Source organism: Pectinophora gossypiella, chromosome Z (assembly GCF_024362695.1).
Source record: "Pectinophora gossypiella chromosome Z, ilPecGoss1.1, whole genome shotgun sequence".
Classification (NCBI taxonomy): Eukaryota; Metazoa; Arthropoda; class Insecta; order Lepidoptera; family Gelechiidae; genus Pectinophora; species Pectinophora gossypiella.
Window position 1 is genome coordinate 8,664,959 of NC_065433.1, and position 23,536 is coordinate 8,688,494.

The window sequence follows — 23,536 nt, forward strand, 5'->3', positions numbered from 1 at the left end:
TTCTCTTTGGAATATTTTTAATATTTGGCCCGGATTCCTGCAGATACCTCCTAATTTTACTTTAAGTTATACCTGTCATTTCCTTTTCCACCGAAAAGGAAAGGGACGGATAATTGACAGTTCTTAATTTTAGGAAGAATGAGTAAATGAATGGATAACCCGGGCGAATCAAAAAGGTATCTCGCTGGTATGCAAACCGTTTGACGTGTGCTGTCAACATAATTATGTCGGGTTATTAGCCGATGTAAAATTTTTAGACGGTTGAATTAGATTTGTGCTTAAAATTGACGTGGGTTCCATAAATTTTATGCTAGTCGATTACCCGTCCCTTTCCTTTTCAGCGGATAAGAAAATGACAGATATAACTTTAAATAAAATTAGATGGTGTTTACAAGAATTAGCACCATTATTTACTTCAATTACAAACATTTATGTTTTACAGCCTTTTTAAAGGCTGTCTTAATATTATGTCACACCATTGGATGTCACAGTCGGCCATCACAACTGTATGAATCCATTAAGCTTGCGTTGTCCGTGCGTCTCCATTTTCCGTGGTATTAAGGCCTCGGCTTGTGTGCTGAACACATACGCTTAGCCAGTATTTACGGTAACCAACCGCTCGGTTCATTCCCTGCTGTCCATACTTGTACGACTGGCTCTACCAATATGCCGAAACAGATGGATGTGTCGTGCCCTCTATCTGTTGCCTAGCAACCGTAGTGAAAACTGTACAATTGGATTGTAGTACAATGGTTTCGCTCACCGCAATCATGACAAAACATACTCAAATGTTTAAGGCTATGTTTCCTCCTTGAATCTAGTTTATAATATTGTGTGTGATATGTGCTGTGTGTTTTTATCTCGCTTTAGAACCAGGTAGGTGGTATGCAACTTGTATCAATAGCCGTCCCCATTATCCTCTGCACCTGTATGACATAATGTTTTCTAATTAATTATTTCCATTTAAATTATACTTTCTAAAATGAATCACTGCAGTAATCACTTTTATACTAATGAGGCATTATTTAATACCTACTAAGTATTTCTTGTAACTGGAGATTAAGAGTGACCGGTGGTGTTATGGTATTCATTTTCTTTCCTCGGAAAATAAACCGGAGATTGGAAACGTAAATGTTTTGATACTTCGATGTGTGTTTATCACTGTGCGATTGCAAATTCCTTTGTCGATTGCGATGCGTAGTTTGTCAAATAAGATGTCTATGGAATGATTGATTTGTTTTTGGATTCGTCTAATTCCCGCGAAGAACTGCCAATGATGACGTCATATATTATATTTCCAAGCACACCATGCTTATATTCATATTTTTATAGTAAGTAAGTAAATTCTTGTACTGGGCTTGTGTACCAGCTTGTGGCTATTTGAAAAACTTACAGCATTAGCATATTAGTCTACATCTGCGGGAACGTCTCAGGTTGGTTCCAACGACCAGACTAATGAGATCCCTTGTTCGCAATAAATTTATTTCATCTCCAAAGCCAACTGTATGAATGCAAAAAGATCTACTTAACGTGGACATTTTTAAAAGGCTTTTAACTGTGATATTTTTCAGTTCCTTTCTATTTTACGAAATACTTTTGAAACGTAGCGTTCTTCAAGAGCCATTTGTGGGGCTTAGAGAATAGAATCATTTTATTACATTGTTTTGAAATTTTTAATCGTGTAACACTTTTTAAAAGTTTCAAAGGGTTTTAATCTGTTTGCTGTGCTTGTCCACACGCGGGTTTCTTTGATGTGGATATTTTGTGTTATGTATGATATAGTTAAGCAGCGAGTGAACAGTAGTAAAAAAAACAAGCCATTGGATAAAATTTACGTTATTGAAATGAAATATTGATTCTGACCGGAATGGAATGAAATTCAAAAGTTAATAGTGACGTTGTAGTCCTAGTGTAGGTACTTAGTAATTATTACAGGTCGCTACATACAGAGGGGGGAGGGACGTACCTACCAACGAGACAGAAACGGGAGTTTGTAACGAACCCGTACCGCGTTGCAACATTACGAAAAATCCGCTATCAAAATAATCCCTGTACCGTCTTTGTGTATGGTGCTGTAGGTAACTACCTAAATATACAATTACTAGAACAAATTCTACAAAATCCAGTAAATGACAAAACAAATAACAAAATAATCAACAAAACCGGTCTCAATTTCGAAGCTACAAATCTATTATTAAAAAAAGTAGTTAAGTTATAGGTGGCAGTTAAGAGGCCCATCTGCTACGGCGGCCATGTTGTAGAGTGACTCATAATGTTTACCATGCCGTGAAAGTATGACAACCTTACATTTTTATTATTCGCGTGCTACCATGGCCAGAGAGAGGTGCCAAACATACCGATTAGAACACTTAGTACGTAAGGTAACTTACGGGTAAATAAGACGTCTAAACTGGTGCTAGAATATAAAGGAAAAGTTCGAAAAGTTACCAATTAATTTAACACACTGAACTCTATTTTCGAATAAAAGAATTTATACTTCTTCCTACATTTAGGTAGTTAATAACCAATGTAAAAATTGCAGAACATAATAAGTATCATTCTATAAATTATATCTAATAGTTTCCAGTTGTTCTTTTGTGTGAAAAAAACAAATATCAGCAGGTATATTATTAAGTAAATATTCTTTTATTTAGCTTCACTAACCTAACTAAACTTGGATGAGTCATAGTCGAGTAAACGAATATGGCGTGTTTGAATTGATCGACCTTATCCGTAAAGGAAAAGGTGCTATTTAAGACGATTTTAAGCTACGTAAAAATGTTAAAGTACTATTTTAAGGAATATAACTTATATTAACATAACATAACAAATACTTTATTGCACAAACAGGAAAAAACAAAATACAAAACAAAAGAGAAATAGAATTAGTACAATAGGCGGCCTTATTGCTAAGTAGCAATCTCTTCCAGGCAACACATAACATATTATAATATATGCAGGGACAGGCTTCCCCTCATCCATCAAAATTAGTACGCTCCACCCCGCTGCTCCACAAGGTCACGGCTATATCCTAATTGGGGCAGTCAGAGGGACATCTATCGCAAGATGAACTAAATACCGAGCTTCCTGCTCCGCAACCTACTGAAGGAACTCTCAGAGACGAGTCAATTTAAAAAAGGTCGCTTCCAAGAAAATACCAGAGATAGACTGTAGTTACCGCAACTCAGTCATCTCCAGTTGGAAGAAGTCCGTCAAGTTACGAGCTCTCCGAAGCCCGAAGTTCATAATGAAGGTCCTAAACGTATCCAGCGCCTGACCACGTAGTAAATTGTTTAACTTTGTTGATCGCTTCGTATTGACAAGTGCAGCTGCAAATCTAGTTAGTGCTTTGGGAACTTTAGCCAGCCTTACAAAGTAGAGCTTTGAGCGTTAGGCCAGTCTATTGAAGAAGAGGTACATATCATCAACAATTCTATTACTTTTGAGAATAGCGAAATTTTTGACACACTGATGCGGTCTCTTTCGAACTCATACTTTATAACACCCTAGATTTTTGATTTATCTTGGATTCTTCATCATATCTTGGATCAGATGACAGTACTTTAGAGAATCACACTGACCTTTATTATTGCAGATTAACCATGTGGCGCATAGCGTGCGTGCTGGCGGTCGTGGGCGCTGCATTCGCGGAGCTGGCCTTCAACGGCGTGAGGTGCGGCCAATTGACCTGCCAACTCGAGGAGTATTGCAACTCCGATACCAATCGCTGCGCACCCTGCAGCGGTGTGTGCAACAAAACGCACCACAACTACGACTCCGGGTTGTGCGACAAGGAATGCTTAGGTAATTAATATTTAAATACATATGCCTGCAAACATATTATTATATTCCACTTTTCTTAGTTACATTATTTACTCCACATACATAATACACTAAACACCTTCTAAACACTTATGTTTTTACGGCTAGGTAACGACCTCTGTGGTCCAGTGGTTGAGTGTTGGGCTCACGATCCGGAGGTCCCGCGTTCGATTCCCGGTGGGGATATATCACAAAAAATACTTTGTGGTCCCTAGTTTGGTTAGGAAATTACAGGCTGATCACCTGATTGTCCGAAAGTAAGATGATCCGTGCTTCGAAAGGTACGTTAAGCCGTTGGTCCCGGCTACTACTTACTGGTAGTAAGTAGTCGTTACATGAGCCATGTCAGGGGCCTTTGGCGACTCAAAAGTAACCATGACACCAGGATTGATGAGGTACTCCACCTCACAACCCACACAATAGAAGAAGAAGACGGCTAGGTATTATTTACATCAACAAACTGTAAGAGTAGATAAGTATTTATACAAAATTACCTGTTAAGATGATCCGTGCGTCGGAAGCCACGTAAAGCCGTTGGCCCCGGTTATTACTTACTGATGTAAGTACGTAGTCGTTACACGAGTCATGTCAGGGGCCTATGGCGGCTCAATAATAACCCTGACACCAGGTTTGATGGGGTTGGTAATCCAACTCACAACCCACACGATAGAAGTAGACCTAATAGGTATCTTAATAAAAACTACAAAATTTTTGTGTACATAATCAATTTAAAACTGATAAAAAATAAAAATTACTGTTGTACTTACATAAGATAAAATTTGTTTCTACAATGTTTTCTTGACTAGGCGTATTATAGGTTAGTTAACTTACAAATAGAATCAAAATCTATAATTGCTGATCCGTTGGCTGTCTTCGGTGGTGACCGAAATTTTCATAATCAAATACAAAAACTGTTGGTTCTATCACAATCTAAAGTGGTGAGTCGTCCTGTAGATGTTTTTAAAAGCATTTTTCTTGAAGTAGATTAAGTGGCTGTGTTGTACAGACAAAGGTACTGGCGATGGAGTTTCCATAAATTGGCTCCAGATCCAGTGTTTACAGTGTTCTAGGTCCAGCGAATTTTGAAGCTGATGCTGTTGAAATAAATAAGATGAAAGGTGGAGTAATACAGTCTTTCTATTACAGGTTTTAATTGGAAGCAAATGAATATTGACAAAATATGCGGATAAATGCTCTTTATATTGTTTTCTGTGGTGGATTTTCGGTGGCAAGTACAAAGGCTTAATAAAATTAATTGCTATTCCATATTTATATCATATTTAAAGAAAAAAATGGTTGCCTTTAGTAAGCCTTGTGAGCGTAGGCATAAGATTATGCTTGGAGAATTGAATAGCTCTGAACTGTTCTAGGTTTTGATGTAAGTAATCAAAATGTTAGTTTTCTAGTTGGGTTAGTTTTCGTTTTTTCAAGGGCTTTTCGTCATTAATTTTATCTTAGCCTCTAACGATTACTGTAACAAGTTTAGTAATTCATCTTTGGGATATAATTGTATCATTCCGGCATTGCATTTATTGAAGACCCTTTTTTTCAGAACATTGTGCACATTTGCGTTGTAAACAAGATACATTAAGCACATTATTGCAACAAAGTGGCATTGCGGCGCCGGTAACGGAAGATAGGGTAGGTACGGTCTTTGTATGAAGAGTATAGACAATGTAATCGTTGTTGGTAATTTCTTTCTTTTCGGTCCAAAAATTCGTTTTCTGTGTTTAGCTTATCTCTTCGACAAAAGATGAACCTGAGTAATTCTATTAAGTGAGCAGTTAAGATTAGATTTATCGTTATCAATGTTCTTCTACTTACCTACTGATCTTCTCGGCACAGTTTTTGGAAAACTTGGGCTTAAAGCACAACAAGCACGCAAGTTGTGTAGCAAGTTGGATTTCTTGTGTCTTTTCGTATTTCCTCGGTTCGCTATCTAATTTTCTCTTTCTTATGTTTAAGTTAGTATATTTCTTAGAAATATAATTTGCCGCTACTCACTCAGCTCTCGGTGTGAAGTTTTCAATAGTTTTAATCAAATCAAGTACTTTATGCGCTAAACAAAAACAGGAAACAATTACAAAATAATTTAATCATACTAAGTAACTTGTTTTTTATTCTGATCTTTTCTACGTCTTTCTTTCAGAAGCAGTATCTACGCTTAGGTTCATTATTTTTTAGCTCTTCTATATTTTTTACTATTTGATTATTTAAACCTACAGCTATTGCGCTAATATTATACAAAAATCATCCCTTCATGTTAGTAAACATTTCCATATGTTACGCTATTCAGTAGGTATATTAAGTATATAACCTCTTTTGGAGACCGTTGAAATAAAACAAGTTTGTCTTCAAGGTTATAGTCTGAGCATTCTTTTGATCAACAAATCGTAGCCAAGCCCATCTTTGCTCTTTATCGCCGGCGATACCTACTTACCTGTATAGTATTTTTTTTGTCTTATTTTCATTATAAGTATTATGTGCCTATGTGTATAGGTAATGAATATATAATGTAATGTTTTTTACATATTCTGTGATAGATAATGATGAGTAAGGAACAAAAGAATAGTTATAATAACAGTAATAATCATAATTATTATAATATCTCGCAACCTATATCATATAATATTATATCTCTAAAACTAAATCATCAAATCAAAAATCAAACTTAAATTGAAATCAAATCTGAACTTTCTCTTCTACCAAAAGGTTGCCTAAAAGAGATTGCCACTAGCAATAAGGCCACCGCCTACTATTGTACTCTTCATTGAAATCAACGTATTTTCATCGTTTTTTCATCTTGCAGATATTTCTTATGTGTGTATAGTAGGTACCATAGAGCAGTAGGTACCTATTTGTTATGTTAACCTTTATAATAATGTGTTTTCTATACCTAGGGACCTACCTATACATATATTCAATAGTTACCATCACGCATTGATTCTAAATAACAATGACGTACCTATTAAGTTTTATAGGAAACTCAACCATAAAATTCCGAGTAAAACTACTATGATTTTCATCTCATGGAAATCCTCAGCCGATGACTAATAATTTACGATAATGACTGCGGCCGCTACTAATTTACTCAATTATTAACTTAACAGCTTAAGTAATAGAGTCCCTTATCTTTATTTAGAGACAACTCGTGCAACCAGTTTCGTGACCGCAAACCGCCTACTGGATTTTTTGTCTCTTTCTACCAAAATAGCTTCTCCCTCACTCTCGTGTGAAGAATGCAGACTTCAGGTCAAACATCTCTGAGCTTAAGTTGTAAACCGTCTAGGATGACAAAGGAACGAGAATTCTTTATTATATGCTCTGCTTCTTACAAACTTAGTACCTAGGTGGTAACTTACTACATGGGTAAAAATCAACACATATCTACACGTGATTTAAAGGTTGTTCTTTATTCTGCCTCAACTGCTCTTCGGCTCAAGTATTCATAGGTAGGTATTGGTAGGTACTGTAGCGCGTGTGATGAGATTTTTTTGACTTGTTTAATGGTGCTAATTCCTGCAGACGCCACCTAATTTTATTTTAACTTATATCTATCATTTTCTTATCCGCTGAAAAAGCAAGGGACGGGTAATCGACATACATAAAATTTATGGAACCCACGTCAATTTTAAGCAGAACTCTAAAACAACCGTCTAAAAATTTTACATCGGCCAATAACCCAACAAAATTGAGTAGGCACGCACGTCAAACGGATTGCATACCAGCGTGATGCCTATTTTATTCGCCCGTGTTATTCATTCGTTTTAAAATTAACTTAATTACTTGTTGACAATCATCCGTCCCTTTCCTTTTCGGCGGATAAGAAAATAACGGGTAATTATAACTTAAAATAAAATAAGGTGTCTGCAGGAATCGGGGCCAATAGGTTTAATAGCAGCGCACGGTTTCAGTGATAGAACTAAATGGTACAATGGAGCAAACTTCTTCCGAAGGTCTGACGGACCTCCGAAGACGAAAAATAGTCCGTGATGGGTCGTTCCCGAGAATGTTCCCACTTTCGATACGTTTCCGGCAATTAAAATGCACAAAACTTATTTAAAAAGTGCTTTATTACCTAACGTATAGGCAGATAAGACTAAAGAGTTTTAGCGACGGGAACTTTCCCACTTTGGGAACATTCCCGGAAACGGCACTTCACTGGTCATTCGGATCACGATTTTTTTTAGATCCAAAGAGAATGTAATTATATTCTATTGGGCCGAGTACTAGGTTCACGGTAAATTATGAAATTTTGATTACTAAATAAAGACACATCTAAAACTAACGAAAACCATTTCCTTTTTTTCAATTTAACTTATTTATGAATTTTAATCAAGAAAAACGTAATAACACGTCCGATTTTTAACACGTTTTTCTATGACGTCACAGTGTGCTTTTTCATACAGATTTTATTTATAGTAATTTCGTGTTTTGATGTTTAGTAAAAAGTAACTGATTTTCCTAGTAGGAGATTATCCTATTCTTTGTATAACTAAATCTGCTTGGGAAAACAAAAGGTGTTTTCTCAGAGAATTCTAAACACAAAATTCAAATAAACTACCATAAACCAACCAGCAACGGCCAGTAACACACATCACATCAAGTTACTTATATTTATTTAAAGATAATGTAGAAAATTACTCCTCGATCCCATGGTGGTCTCTGCCTAATGTTTATACAGTCATGCGCTTTGTTCTATACTCGTTACTCGAACCATCAGTATTTTGTCCTGATAACTTGTGTTTACTTACCTATGTTCAAACCAGTGATCGGTTACAACTGGCGATTCCAACGTAATATAAGCGTAAAGAGAGGATCATTTGTGGGGGTAACAATAGTCGCAGCCGTCATGGTCTGTTGATTCCAGCAGGTACTTGGGTACACACTCACACGCACACACAGGCACGCCCGCGTACACACGCACACAGTCAACACAGGTATATCTGTGTGAGTGCGTTATCACCGTGTGCGCAGGTACAGGTTGTTTGTAAACTGAGCAAGGTGTAATCCTCTTCCTCGTTGCATTGTTGCACAGTTGCTCTTGTTACGACTATTGGTAGACGATTTCCCTCATTCAGCGCTTATCGCTATCGATTTATTATTTCAAATATTTTTCCTCTCAGACCACGCCCTGAGCCGAGGTTCGCGCCCAACTGGGCACCCTCAGGCCTGTTGTCTTAAACGTTGTACCCGGTGAGAGCCTTCAGCGCTCCCCATTTGTCCGGCCAAGTAGTTAATGCTATCTGCGGCAAATCTATACTTATAATAAATCTGTAGAGAGGTCAATTCTGTACATTAAATATTTTTTCAAAATAACTATCAGGGGGTGATAAGTGATCGATACTGATGCCAAAAATGCAATCAGTAAAATTTTTGTCTGTCTGTCTGTCTGTCTGTATGTTCCTTATAGAAACAAAAACTACTGGACGGATTTTAATGAAACTTGGTACAATTATTCTTCACACTCCTGGACAGGTCATAGTATACTTTTCATCACGCTACAATCAATAGGAGCAGAGTAGTGAAGGGAAATCCTTTTGTATGAAAAATCTAAACCACTCAAGTTAGACGTTTGAAATTTGGCATGCAGGTACCTTAGATACCGTAGAGGTGCACTAAGAAAGGAATTCCCGAAATCTATATACTTATAATAAATCTGTAGAGAGGTCAATTCTGTACATTAAATATTTTTTCAAAATAACTATCAGGGGGTGATAAGTGATCGATACTGATACCAAAAATGCAATCAGTAAAATTTTTGTCTGTCTGTCTGTCTGTCTGTCTGTATGTTCCTTATAGAAACAAAAACTACTGGACGGATTTTAATGAAACTTGGTACAATTATTCTTCACACTCCTGGACAGGTCATAGTATACTTTTCATCACGCTACAATCAATAGGAGCAGAGTAGTGAAGGGAAATCCTTTTGTATGAAAAATCTAAACCACTCAAGTTAGACGTTTGAAATTTGGCATGCAGGTACCTTAGATACCGTAGAGGTGCACTAAGAAAGGAATTCCCGAAATTCCTACGGGAACGGGAATTAGCGGGAAAATCCTTTTGTATGAAAAATCTAAACCACTCAAGTTAGACTTTTGAAATTTGGCATGCAGGTACCTTAGATAACGTAGAGGTGCACTAAGAAAGGAATTCCCGAAATTCCCACGGGAACGGGAATTAGCGGAAAAATATTTTTGTATGAAAAATCTAAACCATTCAAGTTAGATATTTGAAATTTGTCATGCAGGTACCTTAGATACCGTAGAGGTGTACTAAGAAAGGAATTCCCGAAATTCCCACGGGAACGGGAATTAGCGGGAAAATCCTTTTGTATGAAAAATCTAAACCACTCAAGTTAGACGTTTGAAATTTGGCATGCAGGTACCATAGGTACCGTAGAGGTGCACTAAGAAAGGAATTCCCAAAATTCTCACGGGAACGGGAATTAGCGGGAAATACCTTTTGTATGAAAAATCTAAACCACTCAAGTTAGACATTTGAAATTTAGCATGCAGATACCTTAGGTACCGTGGAGGTGCACTAAGAAAGGAATTCCCGAAATTCTCACGAGAACGGGAATTAGCGGGAAAATCCTTTTGTATGAAAAATCTAAACCATTCAAGTTAGACGTTTGAAATTTGTCATGCAGGTACCTTAGGTACCGTGGAGGTGCACTAAGAAAGGAATTCCCGAAATTCCCACGGGAACGGGAATTAACGGGAAAATCCTTTTGTATGAAAAATCTAAACCATTCAAGTAAGATGTTTAAAATTTGGCACGCAGGTACCTTAGACACCGTAGAGGTGTACTAAGAAAGGAATTCCCGAAATTCCCACGGGAACGGGAATTAGCGGGAAAATCCTTTTGTATGAAAAATCTAAACCACTCAAGTTAGACGTTTGAAATTTGGCATGCAGGTACTTTAGTAAACTTAAAGCTTAGTTGCAACAGGATATTACAAAATTCCCACGGGAACGGTAGTTAGCGGGAAAAACATTTGTATGAAAAAATCAAATCTAAATAAAAGGAGAAACTGACTGACTCAGTGACTGACATATCAACGCATAGCCTGAACGGCTAAATGTAGGCATTTGAAATTTGGAAGGGACATAGCTTAGGTACCGTAGAGGTGCAATAAGAAAGGAATTCCCGGAATTCCCACGGGAACGGAAATTAGCGGGAAAATCCTTTTGTATGAAAAATCTAAACCGCTTAAGTTAGACGCTTGAAATTTGGCATGCAGGTACCTTAGTTAACTAAAACCTTAGTTGCAACAGGATATTGCAAAATTCCCACGGAAACGGGAGTTAACGGGAAAAAAACATTTGTATGAAAAAATCGAAACCGCGTAAGATAGATGTTTTCAATTCAATTCAATTAAATTATTTATTGCATTCCATGTAGTACAATGGGGTGTTACATAGGCATAGGAACTAAAACATGGACCCTGTAGGGCACAGCAACGTTGAAGGGAAGAGAGGAAGTGTGTATTAAAATTAAAACTCAATGAACAATCAATTAAAAAAAATCAATTCAATCAATTGATTCAATCTAGCATGCATGCATACCTTAGTAAATATAAAGTTTATTTTTGGCTGTATTTTGAAAAATGGGAGTTATTGGGAAAAAAATTGTATGAAAAAATCTAAATTGCATAAGTTAGATGCTTGAAATTTGATATGCACTCCCACACACACAAAGATCTCTCTCTTATATAACACGCCACGCGGACGAAGTCGCGGGCAAAAGCTAGTCTACAATAAGTCACGTCAAAAAAAATAAGCTCTTGTTACGTTGCCCACCAATGAAATTGAAACTAAGTAGGTAAGTACTTCACAGATACTAAAATACTAATATGAAAAGCGGAACCGGAAATATCAACTTTGATAACTGCTAGTACACATAGTTTTTGATTTGAAATTGCTATTTGCTGGCTCTCAAAGAGAATCTGGATTAAATAGTATGAAAGGGCAGTTAGATAGATATTTCGGAATGAAGCTTTACAGAGATTTAGAAAACTAAATAATATCCAGTCGTTTTTTTGGGATTAGTATCTAGTGATGTAGCATAAAAACTCTTTTACCGTATAAACAATAAATATGTGAATGTAGTTCTGAAGAATTGTAGCTACACAAAAAAAAAATGCTTTAACAGTTTTCTACTTGACAATGCTCGTATGTCTATGTAGCTAGGTAACTTACTACTACTACAATTGTGTTGTAAATTGTGTTGTACCTACCTACCTGTTGATGGCGTATACATAAGGTACAGTTAATATATCAGTTATTTGAAATCTAACAAAATTAAAGGTTTGACAAACCGCTCTACCTATTTGGTGATTAGTTTAACAAATTTATGGGCAGTTTTCTCTCTCAAATAATTTACTTATCTATTCGTATTTAGGTAGGTTATTACTATAAGTAGCAATTTACATAAACTGCCTATATACGTCCCACTGATGGGCACAGGCCTCCCCTCAATCAACCGGAGGGGGTATGGAGCATACTCCACCACGCTGCTCCACTGCGGGTTGGTGGAGGTGTTTTTACGGCTAATAGCCGGGACTAACGGCTTAACGTGCCCTCCGAAGCACGGAATCATCTTACTTTTTTAGACAATCAGGTGATTCAAGCCTGAAAAGTCCTTACCAAACAAAGGACAGTCTCACAAAGTGATTTCGACAATGTCCCCATCGGGAATCGAACCCGGACCTCCAGATCGTGAGCCTAACGCTCTAACCACTAGACCACGGAGGCTGTCATAAGTAGCAATTTACAAATTCGTAATAAAGAAACGAACATAAGTACTAAACCTAACCTATCAAATGACCGCGGGGCGTATTTCCTAAGCGTAGATCCAGTAAAACAGCCAACTTTGAAAGATAAAGTAAAATTAGGAGTGTTTACGAGTGGAGCGTGTGTTGTCAAAGACAAACACCTGCCGCCGAGTCGCCTGCGCCCATGTTTACACAGGAATTCCAGGACCCTTTCAAAAGGATAACCCCACAACGGACTCAAACAAATTTTAGAACATCTAAAAAAAACTTGGCAAGTTTTGAATTAAGTACACTTAGGTGTATTCGTTAGTTGAAAGTTCACAATTTGTGAAAATGTAAGCGACGTTAATAATTTACATATTGGTTTTTTTTAACTGATTTATTGTAGATTTGCCGCGGCATTAACTTGGTCGGACCAAAGGGGAGCGCCGAGGTCTGTCACCAGGCAGTTATGTACTGAGATGTACTGAGGGGTTAAAATGGCCACATCGAAGCAATTCATCTAAGAAAGCAATATTGCATTTTGACATTTGCGCATATAAAAGTAAGTGCGCAATGCAAACAAATGTCAAATTGCAATATTGCTTTCTTAGATGAATTGCTTCGATATGGCCATTTTAACCCCCCTGGTGTTTCTGCAAAAAAGTTACCTGTTCATTACAAATTAAATGTCCATTATAGATCGGACTACTACTGGTACAGAGCATCACACTTACCTACCTCACCTACACACGTTCATTAATCTTTATCGAGATATTCACAAGACGCCATCTACAACGTGTTTCAGATTCAGTCCTTTGAAAACTCAAAGGACTGAATCGAAAAGTGAAGCAAGTACTTAGGTTACCTACCATTTCATCACCTACTTAGGATGGGTGATCACGTTAGACATGGTGTGATGACGCCTGAGATGATAATCAATTATAATATATAATGCTATATTTCTTTAAAAATATTTTTCTTTATATGAAATTGTTAATAACACACTAACAGAAAGCTCGATGATCTGTGGGTACTTAGTTCATCTTGCAATGGACATACCTCTGACTACCCCAATTGGGATAAAGTCACGTGCTTATGTTATGAAATTAATAATACTTGCTAAGTATTTTAAAATTTGTTTTTATTTTATTACAGGTTACCTGCTTGACTTGAGATATGCCCGGAGAACAGACAACTCCGCTCCTCCAGCGGATTTTAGTGGTAAGTTAATTTCATATCTTCAATTACTTACCTGGCTGCACTGCGAAATATGTTTCCATTTACAACTCGCCTTTTCATCAAAGCAATGCGAACGTATTTACATTAGGTACCTACCTAAATGCTGAGCTGTATCTAGAGTTGGTAATAGTATTTTACCTCTCCCGTACGAAAAGGGTGCTTGCGTAAAAACAATGAAGAAAAGCGTATTTTATTCTCTAGTGAGACAAAGTTTTGTTTACTTTTATACATTGTATGGCCTTTTTGAAAACGCAATTTTAATAAAAATTTTGTTTTGTCTCATGCTTTTAAATTACTCACTGAGCTCAGTTAGTCTGTATCGCTAGTTCGTGATTTAAAATTGACACTTGCACACAAAACACAACTTCCCTCTTTTGTTTATATCATACTAGTTTTCCGCTCGCGACTTTGCCCACACACACTAAGTTACTACTTTAAGTACAGCCTCGAAAAGTATCTTATGTCCTTCTCTGGATTTCGATCTATTTACGTGCCAATTTTCACTCAAATCGGCTTAGCCGTTTAGGCGTGAAAAGTTTATAAGACAGACCTACTTTCACAAGCAAGTATTACTAGTATGGACTGCAAGTGTCTTACATATTTCTTTTAACTGTAAGTTGTTACTGTCGTCGGAATTTGCCATAATGGAAATCCGTTAAGTAAAATTTCTCTTTGAGCCTCGATATAGTCTTTAAAATCTGTTTAGTACCTACTTTAAGATCCATCCGGCCACGCAGGTGGAGTATGAACATACATACCCACGTCGAACACACGTCGTCCTTTGAGCGTTCCTAGAAATCAGGCGAATACTGTAAACTGAATATTATCCACAGGCTCCTGCTCTTACATTGAACAGGCAAACATGATAAAGTAGGTAATCTAATCTTCGCTTTGTACACAATTGCTCTCACACGCTATAGAAAATGTTGTTCTCTACAAAATATGAACTCTATGTGGATTTTTTAAAATATTTCTACAAAAGATAAAATTTTAATCTTCTGGTTGAAAGATCTATTCTAAAGTGCGCTGAGCAGAGTGTGTGGGTTTCTATATCTAAACAAGGGACCTTTGCCAGGACTCTGCAATATACAATACAATACACAATTACGTGGAGATCCTTGGGGGAGGCCTCTGCCCAGCAGTGGGCGTCGTACGGCTGATGATGATGACACAATTACCTTATTAATTGTGGCAATATCTACGGAGCCCTGATAATGGATCTCTTTAGTCTCTACCTTGAACCTTAAAGTACGGGAGGTATTTGGTTGTTCCAGTCTCAAGTTATAGTGACAATAATTTATGCTAGAAAAAATATATTTTTATTGTTTTTTAACCACCTTCAGAGCTACAAGCAACTTCACTTTAATGTATTTATTAATTTATAATAAAAGCATTTTAATAGATAATTTTGTTTCCTGCTTTATGTATGAAATAGATGTTCAAATTACTGTTACCTGAGCTTGCGAAATATGGCCATCATAATTTAGAATTGTCGATTTTAATTAGGTACTTCCCATCGATTCATTTCCTCTGTCCGATGCAAATTGATTGATTTGGTCTTCTTTACAATAAAATGATAACATATTATTATTAATTAATTATGACAGTTCATCCAATTACCTATATCACATTAATATATGACCTATATCTAGATAATAATATTATGTGTTTACCACTTTCATTATTCTGTGTTATTCATAATGTTGAATAGTTAACAGTTATGTGCCGTTCCCAGGAATGATTCCGAAGTGTGTTCCCGCTGTAAAAATTCTTTAGAAGTAAGGACACTGTCTGCTTATCTTTTTAAATTGTTCTTTCTTGTTCTCTGGTGTTATCTGCTAAAAGGTTAGATATTAAAGCTCTTTTTGCTCGGTACGGTCACGTCATGAGACGCCCAGAAGACCATATAGTCAGAACGGCCCTAAATATCCCGACGCCAAAAAGAGGGCGTGGAAGACCCCCCGCCACATGGTTAACGACGGTCCAAAAGGACCTGAAACAATTAGACCTGGACGCCAAACTGGCCCAAAACCGACCAACCTATAGAAATAGGATAAGGAGAGCCGACCCTGTATAAGCGGGACAAGGCTTAGGAAGAAGAAGAATTAAAGCTCTTTTTGCTTAAGCTTTGCGCCGTTCCCAAAGTGTGATCTGACAGAGGTTGTAGGTTAGCGCATCGCTGATAAGCCAGATCATTAAAAGTAAATGTGGAAAACAATTATTTTACAAGTTGTACCTAATTAAGGTCAGTTCAAATATTTATCTGGTGCGCACCTCAACGCACAATCTCGAGTATAAAGCAGGTCACATGAGGGCACACAGACGTCGATAGACATAATAACGCGGACACCAGAGTAGATAATTTCGGTAATCCACATCATAACTCACACGATAGAAGAAGAGTGTGGCATATTTAAAACAGAAAATACCGGGTTCTTACCGCGATAAAATCAGGGATATGAGACTTCCTATCACGCGGCTATTTAATAGGCTACTTGATAACTTAGACAAATAAGATACTTTTTACGAAACGTCAAAACGAATGTTTCCTTTGGATAATGTATGGAAATACTATTCTGTGACATCATCAATAACAGAAACAACACTTTTAGTTGCTTATCTTCTCGGGCATGTCGTAAAAACTGAAAGAGGGATTGTGTCCTTTTTAACTTGATGCACCATTATATCGATGACGGACATTATTATGGTCACCCTTCATACATTTTGACTTTCGACATTATTATCCATCTTAGTATCAAGAGAGACTGCATTTTGTCTTCTCCTTTAGGGATTACGGCCGTGACTTTATGTATGTATAAGTACATATCGACGTTCCTCAAAAACAATATAGATGGCGCTGTAGAGATTTTTCTTTGTTTAACCTTTTCATGCATAACAGACATATTGCTTGATATTTGGATAAAATTTTTAATGATATTGCTTCTCTTTATTTTCATTAGAATAATAATGGGTGGAAGATGTAATTGTGCCTGGGTGTTATAAAAGCGTCATCATTTAAACCCAAAAACAAAGATAAAAGATGCATAATATGCATCTTTCGTCTCAAAAACAGAAAAAAATTAATAAATATGATGATGTTTTAAATGATGTCCAAATATCAAGCAACAATTATTTTTATACATGCTTCTTCGTTACATTGTATTTTGGATTAATTACGTACCCGAGTACTGAGAAAATAGGTAATTATCACGTTTAAGCTGTACAACGCCATCTATGTTGTTTTTGGTGAACGTAGCCTGGAAAGTCCGTCATAATTATTATCATTTTCCAATCGAATTGTTTTTGTTTGTTGCGCTGCATCAGCGGTAGTACATCAATGATATCCTACCCTACTTGGACAGACAATAAATATCCCTATAAAATAAGTTCCTTCCTATGGACTCAGGTCAGGGTGTGCAGTACTTTGCCTCCACAGCAAAAGTATTTTGCGGCCAGTCTAATTTGAAACGAAACATTTTCAAAATACTCTACGTTCAGTTTGACCAAACCTTTCAGAGTAAAATACGTAAATTAGTATTCCTGATTTCTACGAAATGCTGCATAGCTTTATTGCGAACATATTTGATATTGGCTGAGTTGCGAATGAGTTGAAATTGTATCTGTACTTTTGACTGTGAGATCTATTTTTAGCAATTTACTAAAATAGAATACAGTTTTAAAGTGACGAAAGTTTGATATGGAAATGTAATATTATATGCTAGTCCATAGCGAATATATTTACTTCACCGATGTGTCTTTTTATCTGTTTTGTAACTTAATTTTAATAGTTTATTGCAATGCATGTGTTTTATCTAAGTCTACTCGCGCCAGTCTTAATAAAAACACCACTTTCATAGCACACGCGCAACTTTTGGTCACCTATCATTTCGCCGCTGGAAAAAACTCTCTCGTCTCCTCTTTCTCCGCTTTGTTGGAATAGACTGGCAGGAGACATTATTAACGATTAATCCATCAACCATCTATCGCCATAACCTATGTTAACAAGCTCCTCTTTGTGTCGGCTGTCGGTCCCAGTTATAGACGCAAGCCAATCGTTCGTAAAGATGATGTTAGTTAGTTAGTCTAGTAGTTGTTAAACGGATATTAAAGCCATAGGGTGTTGCGTAATTCCTCTAGTTCAGGCGATATCTATATGCCTATGATAGACGTAGGTAGGCTGTTTTTGTAATATGATCCTGTTGTTGTAACATAATGTGACACTGCCCACATCTTCTCTTTGTGACGGTAAGATGCGACACAGCAAAAGGATTGTGGTAAAAGGGTTGCATCACCGTCTGTTGTAGATATCTTCCATACTATAATAATAATGTTATAAATGCAAAAGTAACTCCTTTGTGATGAAAAATGTAGCAATTTCCCTGTAGAATTCAGAATTTCCAGTGGAGGCTGCACAACGACAGTGCCGCGCGCGTGTCGAATTATATAGAGGGCTTCGACCTATAGGCGCAGCGAAAACTATCTACGGTAGAAAGGCGTCGTACGGCGAATGGTCGAAGCCCTCGATATTGCTGTGTCGCGAGGGCAGAGGTGGATATTCGATGCGATAACTGAAATACACGCGGACAAAGGCAAGAGCGGAAAGGTAGTACTGTCCGGTACTGAATAAGTTTATTTTACATACGAGGGGAGGTCAAAAAGTTCGCGGAATGAGGGGGAAGGGGGTCGAAATTAAACACGAAACTATTTTTCCTTTTCAATATATTCTCCCTTAACCTTAACACATTTTCCGGATCTATCAAATAATTTGTTTATTCCATCATAAAAAAAAGATTTCTCTTTGCTGTCAAAATAGGCCGAAATTGCAGACTTGACTTCTTCATCATCGCCAAATTTTCGTCCACGCAGTTCCTTTTTCATTTTTGGGAACAAATAATAATCGCTGGGGGCCAAGTCTGGACTGTAAGGCGGGTGGTTTAATTTTTCGAACCCGCATCGGTGAATGGCAGCCGTCGCAACATGGCACGTGTGGACGGGTGCGTTGTCGTGCAAAAGGAGCACACCTCTTGACAGCTTTCCTCTTCTTTTTTCCTTGATAGCCTCTTTCAATCTATCCAGTAAAGAAGCGTAGTAATGTCCCGTTATAGTCACACCACGATCTTTATAATCAATCAGCAAAATACCTTCTGTATCCCAAAAAATAGTGGCCATGATCTTTCCGGCCGATTGTGACACCTTAAACTTCTTTGGAGGAGGTGTGCCTTTTTTATGCCACTGCATCGACTCTTGCTTCGACTCAGGTTCATAGTGGTGAACCCAGGTTTCATCTCCAGTAACAATCCGGGCCATAACTTCTTCCTTATTCTCTCCACAGAGCTCTAAAAACTGGCGAGAACACTCGACACGCTCGCTTTTTTGAAGTGGCGTGAGCATTCTTGGAACCCATCTTGCGCTGACCTTAGTCATCCCAAGATGTTGATGTAGGATATTTAAAATACTTGTTTCGGATACACCGACCATTGCTGCAAGCTGCTTCTTCTTCAAGCGGGTATCTTCTAATACAAGTTTCTTTACTTTTTCGATGATTTCCGGTGTGGTGGCCTCAATGGGCCGTCCGGAGCGGGGGTCATCTTCAATCGACTCTCTTCCTTGCTTGAAAAGACTATGCCACTTGTAAACCATGGTTTTACCAGGGGCAGAGTCCGCGTAAACTGCTAACAGCTCTTGAAAAATCGTCTGAGCGGATTTTCCTTGCTTGGTGAGGAACTTAATGACGGCGCGGTGTTCAATTTTCTCCATATTCGCTGAGTTCTTCCCGATTCACTTGTTTGCTGGTCGATAGTTCAAACGTTAATGACCCGATTTGCTTCAAACTTGGTACATATACTGTTAATGAGGTGTGCAACTAGCGGCTACCTGTACGAGCAAACCAACCCCCTCCAACCCCTCCATTCCGCGAACTTTTTGACCTCCCCTCGTATAGAGAAAATGTGCGTACCGTGCGTGTTTCGATGCACAACGTTGAATTACGTAGGTTTAACGTCTACAACTTGATGTTACGTCTTCGGACATAGCTTGGAGCCGTTGAAAGTTTTGTCTGTGTATGTATGTGTACTATCTAATGTTAGTATTTGCATTAACTAGTGTTTGCATTTTATTTCACATTAAAAACCGCATGTAACGTGTGTGAGGTCTTGTTTAGGTTATCTTCTTTTATCGAAAGAAGTAAAAATTTGGGGACATATTTTGGGGGCATAACCCACCACCTTCCCATGGTCCTACCAACCTTTCGGTCATACGGACCTAAGGACCGAATCACGGGTGATGCGAGTGGTACTTTCTCGGGGCTTTTTCCCACCCGCACTTTTTGACACCCTACAAATTCTTGTCCTGTCCCCTGGATAAATTCTTGTGGTAACACTGTGATATTCGCACTAGGATCCACCCACTCCAGTTACGCCACAATCACTGGAGCTTATACCCCGAGCTCCTACACAGACAGAACTAATTTACAGGAATATCTAAATCAAAGCTTTGATATTCTGACATGTCCAATATTATGTTTCAATACGATCACACCAAAAGCCAGAGAGACTGTATTAATATTACATTTTGTATAGTATGATTTCAGACACACTAATGATCTGTTTCCACTATTGATGGTAAATTCCCTAATACCTGTGGTACGAATAGACTTTCTGATTATTATGTGGCACTACCATTCATTGACATTTCATAACGTTGAGAATCTTTGAATTAAGTGTCTTATTTGGTGCAACTGTTTATGCACCTTACATAGGAAAACTTACTGGTAAATTAAGTAGTAATAAATATGTTATTTAAAAGTAGAATATTAAGTGTTTTTTTATAATATACTTTCGCCACAATATTATTGCGTATGGTAAAAAATCTCCTCCGTGGATCATATCCTCCTAAGACCGAATGTTCTTTATAAATCCAAACCCCATTGTTTAACTATTGTGTCTGGAAATCTCGGTCTTAAGAGGTTATAATCTAGTTAAAGTCCGCCAAGTCAGAAATAAGAAGGTTACAACCTACGTTATTTTGAGAACTTGAACCAACCCAGTTTTCACTATCGTCATAATGGTATTTCGATTGATTCAATTAAAATTTTTGGTCCCGCTATTTTGACGTTAGCAAGTTTTCGCACTTAGTCCGAAGGCACAAAAAATAATAAGTAGCTACCTATATAGTTACTACTAATACACCACTAGGTACTGTAGGTACTAGTGGAAAACGTTGCGCCTTAATTAAATGAAATGAGAATTTTAAGTCTCTTTCATATGAAAGCATCCAAATAAGACAAGTTAAAAAAATTACTACCGTTGCGCCCTTTCAACGCTCTGTCCCGTCATTGCCCAGTTTGCTTGCTTTATTTGCGTCGAATGTATTAACGAGGACCGGTATTAATTAAACAACGATACCTACTAGTAAAGTTTCAGGTGCACAATGGTGCCATTCTATTGTTATATTATTCTAGAGCTCAAACTTATGATACAATGGAATGGCGTTATAGTACGCGCTGGAATCTAAACGTGAAATTAATATTGTTATCAAGCAGCCAACTAACATGATTTTTTGATCTTTTTACATTGGTAACTACAGGTTATTAATAAATATCAATGTGGTGATTTTACGAGCAGCGCAGAACTTATCGCTATCTGTGTTCTACATGTGCGACAATTGAATGAAAAACCTATTTATCGTACTTATAGTTTTGTGTATAAGCTACGCGTAAACGCCTGTCTGAATTGTAATTCTAAATTCATCGTTTGTAATATTTGCTAGGTGTTCAACGGCAGGCGCAGGCAGCACTTATTGTAAGTGGAGTGGCGCTTGCTGTGCTTCTATTGGTGCTCATCATCGTGTGTCGGGGTAGCTTCTCATGGCGATCCCTCAAGCAGAAGTTTCAACCTGCTAAGGTGCGTATGATAGTGATGTTAATATATAAATAGTGTCTCGCTGCTAAAGGTTATGTTTAAGTAATAACTCAGTAAACCAATAGGCTGGAACCTATTTATACGGTATTAGTAATTGATAGAACCAATCTTAAGCTTCAGCCCTAGTACGAATACATTCTTCAAGATCAAGACAAGAGGGTTCCATCTAGACTGCATTAAATTATTGCAATAATCGTAATGAAATTATCTACGTAGAACAGATTTGAAACAAAAATCTACATTTACCACCACAACAACAAAAATGTTTACAAAAATATTTTCAATATTTTTTTATTTACTTACGAAAAATGTATACCTACCTACGTTTTAACAGAATTACCAGGTTTAAAAATCTAAATATCCAAATACCTACCCACTTATTAACTGTCGCTTTTTTATTTCTATGAGAGTGAAAATATCTAATAAACATAGAAAACATTCAGGTGTTTATACTTATTCCCGGCGATGTCGTGAAAACCGGCAGAGGGATTGTGTTTTTTTTTACATGGTGAACCAATCTAAGAAGTAGGTACCTAATAGAGCGACTGACTTGTCTGGCTCTCTGCACCAAATGTGTCTGCAAGAAGTTACAAAAACGTTAACTTTTTATGAAATAACAAAAAAATAATGTTAATATAATTTTCGTTTCACTAAAGCACTGTTTTCATACGAGAAACATTTCATTTAAACGATCAAAACATTATTAGGTTCACCGGCGAGCCAGCTAAGCGAGTATCATGCACGTAATATACAAATACAAATATAAATAAACATACTCGTACTTGTATTCTACTGTAACTTACAACATTGTTAAAATATATATTTTGTGAACGAATATAATATGAATATAGAAATTAATATACACGTTGGTATTGACATCGTAACGAATATTCAGAGGGATGATTCAAACCATGATTCTGAGTTACTACCAAGTGGAATTTTCCGTCGCAAAATTAATGATAGTTTTTTAAAATAGTTTTTTATTATTTTCAATTCTATACTTTTGCGATGGAAAATTCCACTTGATATTAACTCAGAATAATCAGCTGAATCATTCCCCTCAGTATTCCGTACGATGTCACTTACACCCCGAACAAGTACACAGTAGCCGTACAAGTATGTTGTGTGTTAATGACATCGTAACGAATACTGAGGGGGATGATTCAGACCATGATTCTGAGTTGATATCAAGTGGAATTTCCCGTCAGAAAAATTATGAAAATTTTAGAGTTTTTTAAATTATTTTCCGTTCTATACTTTTGCGACAGAAAATTCCATTTGGTATCAACTTAGAATTATGGTCTGAATCATCCCTCAAAGATTTCGTTACGATGCCACTAACACCCTGTATATTAACAACGTTGCATTCCTCATTGTCAGATTTTATCGTCAACACTTGTAAAGGCTTTACATTTGATTCAGTTATTCCCAGAAAACAAGCATTGAATAATTGGAATCGGAAATTCGGAAATACCAATATGAAACATTAAATAAGTAATGAGAAACAAAAGGGCGCCGGTTTATTAGTTACAATGATGGTATGAGGATTATAAATATATATAATATTGTTTTTGAACAAATTCAAATTTAGTTGGTAACATAATTACACTTTGACTTCCACAACCTTTATATATGGCCGAGGAAAAGTAGCTGCAAGAAAATCTCGGCAAAGGGCTCAAACGTTCTTAAAAAAACAGCATATAATACAATTCAACACATATATTTTTCTACCACATACTATCGCCGTCTATATCCTAGGTAAAAGAATTAATGTTGTCCGAAATGATTCACTGTA

General features: G+C 37.1%; 1 protein-coding gene across 1 annotated transcript in view; it reads left to right on the top strand.

Annotated features, from left to right (window-relative positions):
* The window catches only part of LOC126380531 (protein grindelwald), a 37,187-nt gene that overhangs the window by 8,085 nt on the left and 5,566 nt on the right, over positions 1-23,536 (top strand). Inside the window, exons 2-4 of the mRNA XM_050030002.1 lie at positions 3,596-3,804; positions 13,739-13,804; positions 21,590-21,723. Of these exons, the coding sequence (XP_049885959.1) occupies positions 3,603-3,804; positions 13,739-13,804; positions 21,590-21,723 (402 nt within the window). The 5' untranslated portion in view covers positions 3,596-3,602. The remainder of the gene's footprint in view (positions 1-3,595; positions 3,805-13,738; positions 13,805-21,589; positions 21,724-23,536) is intronic.